This window comes from Primulina eburnea, chromosome 4 (genome assembly GCF_022965805.1).
Source record: "Primulina eburnea isolate SZY01 chromosome 4, ASM2296580v1, whole genome shotgun sequence".
NCBI lineage: Eukaryota > Viridiplantae > Streptophyta > Magnoliopsida > Lamiales > Gesneriaceae > Primulina > Primulina eburnea.
The window spans coordinates 39,146,365-39,155,272 of NC_133104.1; the positions used below are offsets into that span (position 1 = coordinate 39,146,365).

General features: G+C 29.6%; 1 protein-coding gene across 1 annotated transcript; it reads right to left on the reverse strand.

Moving 5' to 3' along the window:
* Positions 1–6,173: 6,173 nt before the first annotated feature.
* LOC140831210 (probable aquaporin PIP-type pTOM75) lies at positions 6,174–8,199 on the reverse strand. The gene is made up of 4 exons (XM_073195045.1): positions 7,764–8,199; positions 7,168–7,463; positions 6,529–6,669; positions 6,174–6,451 (listed from the first exon to the last, which is right to left on the reverse strand). The coding sequence occupies exons 1-4, from the start codon at positions 8,092–8,094 to the stop codon at positions 6,350–6,352; spliced, it is 870 nt and encodes a 289-aa protein (XP_073051146.1). The 5' UTR covers positions 8,095–8,199; the 3' UTR covers positions 6,174–6,349.
* Positions 8,200–8,908: the final 709 nt, after the last annotated feature.

An 8,908-nucleotide genomic window follows, 5' to 3' on the forward strand; every position in this document is an offset into this window, starting at 1 on the left:
AAAAATTTGTAACTAATCATTGAACTTTTTCAAGTACTTAATTTTACTTACGAAATACCTGATTTCAATTTTAAAATACTTGATTTGATAAATGAAATACTCAGAATGAGTATTAAAATATTGGATATTAGAATATGCATCGTAAGTTTACCAAATGCTCACATTTCCATCCAAGATGCATTTGGATGAAATGTTCATTTCATTTAATTATTTTTTTATTGTTTAAAAAAGCAAATTTGTAACTAATCATTGAACTTTTTCAAGTACTTGGTTTTACTTGCGAAATACCTAATTTCATATTTAAATACTTGATTTGGTAAATGAAATACTCAGAATGAGTATTAAAATACTGGATATTCGAATATGCAACGTAAGTTCACCAAGTGCTCACATTTCCATCCAAGATGCATTTGGATGACATGTTCATTTCATTTAATTATATTTTTTTATTGTTAAAAAACAAATTCGTAACTAAGCATTGAACTTTTTCAAATACTTAGTTTTACTTGTGAAATACCTATTTTCAATTTTAAAATACTTGATTTGGTAAATGAGATACTCAAAATGAGTATTAAAATACTGAATATTCAAATTTGCAACGTAAGTTCACCAAGTGTTCGCATTTCCATCCAAGATATATTTGGATGATACGTTCATTTTATTTAATTATTTTTGTAAAAAAAAACAAATTCGCAACTAAGCATTGAACTTTTTGAAGTACTTAGTTTTATTTGCGAAATACTTAATTTCAATTTTAAAATACTTGATTTGGTAAATGAAATACTCAGAATGAATATTAAAATACTGGATATTAGAATATGCATCGGAAGTTCACCAAATGCTCACATTTCCATCCAAGATGCATTTGGATGACATGTTCATTTCATTTAATTATTTTTTTATTGTAAAAAAATAAATAAATTTGTAACTAATCATTGAACTTTTTCAAGTACTTGGTTTTACTTGCGAAATACCTAATTTCAATTTTAAAATATTTGATTTGGTAAATGAAATACTGAGAATGAATATTAAAATACTAGATATTCGAATATGCAACGTAAATTCACCAAGTGCTCACATTTCAATCCAAGATGCATTTGGATGACATGTTCATTTCATTTAATTATTTTTTTATTGTTAAAAAAAATAAATTTGTAACTAAGCATTGAACTTTTTCAAATAATTAGTTTTATTTGCGAAATACCTAAGTTTAATTTTAAAATACTTGATTTGGTAAATGAGATACTCAGAATGAGTATTAAAATAATGGATATTCGAATATGCAATGTAAGTTCACCAAGTGCTCGCATTTCTATCCAAGATACATTTGGATGACATGTTCATTTCATCTAATAGTTTTTTTAATTGTTAAAAAAACAAATTCGTAACTAAGTATTGAACTTTTTCAAGTACTTAGTTTTACTTCCGAAATATCTAATTTCAGTTTTAAAATATTTGATTTGGTAAATGAGATATTCATAATGAGTATTAAAATACTGGATATTCGAATATGTAACGTAAGTTCACCAAGTGCTCGTGTTTCCATCCAAGATGTATTTGGATGACATGTTCAAGGACATTTCAACAGCCACAAAGCTTTGAAAGAGAAAAAAGGCTTAGAGCGAAGATTTGAAGATTTCCGGACAATGTTCTTCGAGAGAATAGCCCGTGATAGGAACGATTAGCATAATCCGTGGATTTATAATTTATAGAGAAATATGAAGTCGGATACACGTCTATAGTCATAGTCCAGTAGGTCGAAAGCTATGAGATTTAATAAAACGATATGCAATTCACCATCGATAAATAATTAAAGAGATTTAATTACTTCACTGAGTTGAATTAGTTTGGCATAGTTTGAGAAGACGTGTTAAGTTGGATATGAAATCTCGTCGAAAGCATAGATCATTGTCGAATGAATTGAGTAGATTAGCGAGGGGTAGGTGAACTGAGATTCTCAACAAATTCAATTCTCATTGAACTTTAATCAATCATTCTAGCTTATTTATTGCATCATTTAATCCTTGAACCATTTCATTGAGTTTTTATTTAATAATCGTAGTAGTAAACAATCATCTGAAGTATCGCTGCTAAAAATTGAATAACTGAGAATAATAATTGAGAAATGTAGTCCTTAGACAATGAAAGTTTTGCTCAATCACTAAGCATTGAATATTTTGACATCGTGCACTTGCGATTATTGAAAGTCAATAACTATATTATTACTTGACATCGTGCACTTGCGCTTATTTCGAGCTTGAATATTATTAATTTTTACTAAGAATTTTACAATGAAAGTTTTGATCGATCACTAAGCATGGATTACATATTCATCTTATTTATATTTTTTTGGTAAAAAAATTCTCAAATAAGCATGAAAATTTTTAAGTACTTAGTTTTACTTGAGAAGTACCTAATTTGAGTTTGCAAATACTTGATTTCGTAAATGAGATACTCACAATATGCATTAAAATACTGGATATTCGAATATGCAATCTTTCCATGGAAAATTCATTAGTATACTTATTCATATCATTTAAATAAATAAACATTGTTCATTATTCATCATGGACTAATCGAGAGATGCATTATGAACATAGTTCGTAAATGAGCTTGAAGTTTGCACTTTAAGCATATCTATTGATTCTTGGATCAATTATTTATAAAATACTCATAAATATTAATTGACAATACTTTTTTATATTCATTGAATGACTTATTTGACAATTATACTTATTTGACATAATACTTATTGGTAATTATTCATTATATTTATTAGTATTTTTTTCTTTAAACGAGATGAATATGTCATCCAAATGCATATTCCAAGGAAAGATAAACACTTGGTGAGCTTATGTTGCATATTCGAATATCCAGTATTCTATTACATATTATGAGTATCTCATGTACGAAATTAAATATTTGCAACATCAAATTAGGTAGTTCTCAAATAAAAGCAAATATTTAAAATATTTATGCTTAGTTGGGAATTTATTTTTTCTTTTACAGAAAAAATATTAAATGATATAAATATGTCATCCAAATGCTTATTCCATAGAAATATCAAAACTTGGTGAACTTACGTTGCATATTCGAATATATAGTATTTTAATACATATTATGAGTATCTCATTTACGAATCAAGTATTTGCAAACTCAAATTAGGTACTTCTCAAGTAAAACTAAGTACTTTAAAATTTTCATGCTTAGTTGAGAATCATGAATTTATTTATTTTTAATTATTAAATGAGATGAATATGTCATCCAAATATATCTTCCATAAACATACCAACACTTGATGAACTTACATTGCTTATTTGAATATCCAGTATTTTAATACATATTGTGAGTATCTCATTTACGAAATCAAGTATTTGCAAACTCAAATTAAAATACTTCTCATTTAGGAAGTAAAATAAAGTATTGGTAGACTCGAATTAGATATTTTTTGTACTAATTTAGGTATCACATTTTATTAACTTCATAAATGACACATCAAAAGTCACTCAATATTACTAACTATATTTTTCTATATCCCGAAATAATCAAAATTGAGTCTTAAAATGGTAAAATCAAGTATATGTGAAATTAAAATAGATACTATTTGTACCAATTTTAGGCAACGCGTTTTTTATTCAAAAATCTCATCATAAAAAAATATTCAATATTATCTTCAAATTATATATTTTGACATACTCAATCGAATTTGAGTATTTAAAAGGTAAAATCAAGTGTTTGTGAACTAGAAATATGTATTATTTGTATTAATTTAGGTATCACATTTTTGCTTTACGAAAATCATCATCTGTGTCACTTAATATTAACTTCAAATTATATTTTAGCATCATCAAATAATTGGATACGAGTATTTACTAGGTAAAATAATGTATTTATATACTCTAATTACATACTCTTTGTACCAATTTAAGTATCACATTTTAACTTCACAAATGACACAATCAAAAGTCACTTAATATTACTTGAAACTTAAGTATTTTCTTAAAGATTTGAAGTATTCAAATAGTCACATCAAATATTTGAAAACCGAAAATAGGTATTTTATTGATCAAAATAACTAATTTTTCTAATTCAACAATGAGTGAGAAACTGTGTTTTTTCAAAATTTAGATGACATGAATAAGCCATCTTAATGCATTTTCAATGAAAATACCAACTTTATTGAATTTATTGTGATAGCTCGAAGATCCAGTATTTTCTTACACATTTGGAGTATTCAAATAGTAAAATCAAGCATTTGTAACTCCAAAATAGGTATTTTGTTGGTCAAAATAAATACCTAATTTTATTTCATGATGAGTGATGACCTATGTTTTTTCTAAAAATAAAATGACAAGAATAAGTCATCCTAATGCATTTTTCATGAAAATACCAACAATGACTGAATTTACGGTGAATGCTCGAAAATATAGTATTTTATTATATATTTAGAGTATTCAAAGAGCGAAATCAAGTATGTGAAACCTCATTATAGGTACTTTGTATGTCAAAACAAGTATTTACTTTTATTCCATGATAATTGAGAAACAATATGTTGATAAAATTATATTTTAAATGATATAATTTTGGTGGATAAAATAATATATTTATTTAAATAATAAAGGGTAAAAATGTAAAGTTTGTTTAATGGGTAGCTAAAACTAAATGTATAGATTTGTAGGTACTGATTTCTAAAAAATAGTTGCTAGGTACTGAATTTTAATGAAAACATTGACAGATGTATTTTTGGGTAATTTACCGTTTTTATAACCATAAGAAATTAAGTTTTTCCAATTTTGTCTTGTCATACATTTCCACAAATTGTTTAGGGTTATTTTCAAATATATAGCGAGAACTATGATTTTTCGACATGTAATTATTTATTTAAATACATGTATAATAATGTATTTTCAAATTATGATATTATTATAAAAATAATCAATTCAAAAATATTAAATAATACATGATATTATAATTTTCAATAAATACATGAAATTCAAAAATCTAGTACAATATATTTAAGAATTTTGAAATTTAAGTTCATAATAAATTCAATGCAGCCTAGGTATGTCATGGACATATACAAGAAAGCAGTCAACAATCAACCACCTAGTCCAATATAAATTTGGAAAATTGCATATACGTGGGGACCAAGTTTCAAATATTGGTAAGGTAATATGTGTGGAAGAATTATATCAAAATTATGGAAGAAATATCAACCGAATTATAATAAGATTTTTACCTCACCATCTATAAATACCTTCCTCCATTATAAAGAATTATAGCTTCAAATTCACTATATATTTCGAAAATCTTCTCCCAAGTACTGCAATATTTTCGAAGATTTTGCAAGACAAAGTTTTGTTTATTTTTCGAGTGTTACGTTAAGGCCAAAAAATTCTGTTTAAATCCAATCACGATCGTTCAGAATACATTATCATATGTTATAAACATCATATCTAAAATTCAGCTAAATCCAACAGATAGTTTTTTGTATATAATATTCGCAAAAAAACTGCTCAGATTCTAGTTGAGAATAATATACTCTTACGATTTTTCATCCATAATCAAATGATTTTTAAGCAAAATCTCTATCGTTCTCAATTTATTTGACTTACTTGTGAACATAATGTCCAAGTTAAGCGCGATCTAATGGGGCAATAAGTCACAAATAATTATGCAAGACAACTTATTTGTTTGCCTAAGTGCGGCTACGTTTTCGAAGTGTTGTTTGCGAGATTCTTATATGGTTTTAGATTATTCAAGCAATACTAATACTAACGTAAGTGTGCTTGTTTTAAAACTATAAATTTTGTTTATAACTTAATTCGTTTATGAAAGTTTCGGTCGAACATTAGTCTTCTCTTTCCCTTCTTGTAATACAATACTCTATGTTTTGGTAGTGTAAGTATTCAATTGGAGAAGAAATTCTAACATTTCACACTACCAAGAAAATTTCACCATCAACGAAGAAAATAAATTACAAAAGATTGGCAAAATATATATATTTCACCAATCCAAATCTCAAATAAAGCCACGAAACATTTAAAAATGGACATTATTGGGCTCAACAAATTGTACAAACTTAACCTTGGGTAGGAAATGTCCTGATTTCTATGCTAAAAAATTGAGCATTTATAATAAGGCATTCAAACTCCACAGTCCACACATATATAATAATAATAATAATAATAATAATAATAATAATACTGTCCATTGATTCAAGATCTAGTTTGCATCAAACCCCATAATCAATAGCCTCCACGAGTCACAATTTACACATAAATTAACACACACAAATTACATAAACAACCATAATATTAGCATAACAATCGTCGTGCATCTTCTAAATTTAGCAAGCCCTGCTGCTTTTGAATGGGATGGCTCTGATCACGATTTGGTGGTAAACTGCAGCGAGAGCAGCTCCAACGAAGGGTCCAACCCAGTAGATCCACTGACAAACAAGAATCAATCATAAACAATAGCTCCGTTTCAAATTGATTCACACAATAGATGAGACATTATTCTTACGTGGTCGTTCCATGCCTGGGATTTGTTGTAGATGATGGCAGCTCCGAGGCTCCTAGCAGGATTGATGCCGGTTCCGGTGATGGGGATAGTGGCCAAATGAACAAGGAATACAGCAAATCCGATAGGGAGAGGAGCCAAAAGCTGCAGAGATCATAATCGCAATTAAGAAGCAAGTTTAACAGATAATATACTAGCTACGGATCAATTACAACAAGGGTCCCCTCTATGCTCGATCGAAAGAATGTTTGCCGATGCAGTCCCCAATTTTGGTAAATTTCTGGCAGTGCAACATACTTCTTCTCTCCCACACCCACACGTGTTAAAAAAAATGACATAGAATAATGCAGCGGTTGCATTACATGGTTTTAGCAAACGTTAGTCATTTTCTAAATAAATATTAAACTTGTCTAAAAAAAGAAAAGAAAAGAAAAGAAATAGGTTTGTTTTTTTTAAATAAAAAAAAAACGTTTGATCAGACCTACATTTCTAAAACCTCATCTTTGTTCTTAATTATTAACTGAACGTATCAAGTACATTCATTTTAATTTATTGCTACCTCAAAGATTCATTCTTCTTATCACTTGTATTTATAAGAATTCTGAAAAATCAAAAGATTAGAGAAGGAAAGGGATTACATACAGGGACATGCGAATCTCTGGCGTTTCTCTTGGCATCAGTAGCAGAAAACACAGTGTACACAAGAACAAAAGTTCCAATAATCTCAGCACCAAGCCCATCACCTTTAGTGTAGCCATGGCTCACCATGTTTGCGCCACCTTTCAGCCTTTCGTAAGGTCCCACCATGAAACCCTTCACAACACCAGCACCACAGATGGCCCCGAGGCACTGCATCACGATGTAGAACAGAGCTCTGGTCAAGGAAAGCTTCCTTGCCAGGAACAAGCCAAAGGTCACAGCTGGATTGATGTGCCCCCCTGTTTCAACACAATGGTACGAAGAATTTACTCCTTGATTCGAATAATTTGAAGATTTAGTCATTATAAATCTTAATTACATGATTAAAGTAGAGGTGAGAAGTTTTTAGGCAAGAATTGTTGAAATCATTATCAATACTAACAGCCTATGAACCAAGATCCAGGGTCACATAACAAGAAAGATCCCAAAATCATGCACAAAGATTTAAGAATGCAGTAAAGATTCAGAATTTAGTCATATAAAATGCCGACCTTCCACCATAATGACTGGATCTAAGCCAAATTAGCAAACCAACTCACCTGAAATACCAGCAGTGCAGTAAACAAGGGCAAAGATCATGCCACCAAAAGCCCAAGCGATGCCCTGAATACCAACAGAAGCGCATTTGTTCGGTGCTCTATTGACCCCCATAACAGTCAAGATTGTGATGTACAAAAACAAGAAAGTGGCCACGAACTCCGCAATTCCAGCCCTGTAAAAAGACCAAGATTTCAGTTCCCCGGGCTCAAACAAAGGGGCTGGTGGTGGCTCGTTGTAGTCCTTATCCGTCTGAGCCGCCGTGCCCAATGGCTGCCTTTCTGTGTACTTGTTGGCTCCTAGCTTAACATCTTCCTCCTTGGCCTCCGCCATCGATTCAAGAATACAAAGCTAAAATGAAATTTAGCCAAAAAAGGCTCACTTTCTGCAAAAATACTAAAGCAAAGGTGGTGGTGGAGTGGCTAAATGATATCCGCAAAGTTTGTTTTATAGTTGGAACTTGAATTAAGTGGAGGGTAGTGCTTTATCTTTCCATAAAGTTTGTTGCTAGTGCTGACATGATTATTTTAGCTAATCTTTTAGTTTATTGAATTAAACTAATTTGTTTAACAGAATTAGTGGGGTTAGAATTCTTGGTGGAGGGGGTGCATGTTACAGAAAAGCACAGATGGATACTGTCTGATTCTGAAAAATGTTTTGTGTTTTGTTCTTATCTGCAACAGAGTGTCATATTAAAGTTAATGTAGTAATTAAAAAAAATGAACAAAAATCAACTATAAAATACAGGATTAAGCAATTATAATATTGTCTATTCGGTTTAGAAACTCTAACCATTTTGATTTTTGATAATATCAAAAAAATTTATTGTGTTTTTAATATATTGACTCAAGTGTGAAGTTGTTAACTAAAAATTAGAAGTTAAAACTTAAATTTAGCCAACTTGAAAATTTGGCGAACGGTAGTTTTTTGATGATGTCTCAAATCTTGATGATGCAAATGACCTAAAACTAATGAACAAGAAACTCAATTTGGAAGAAATCGTATTTCATGTCAGTTTGGTTAAATCGAATGTTATCTAGGCAAACTGATGATTGCAAGACCAAATTGATTGCAAGGAAAACAGCGATCACTTGGACAAAAGCAATTGCGATACTTTGGTCAACTTTATCACCTCGGTTATCCATAT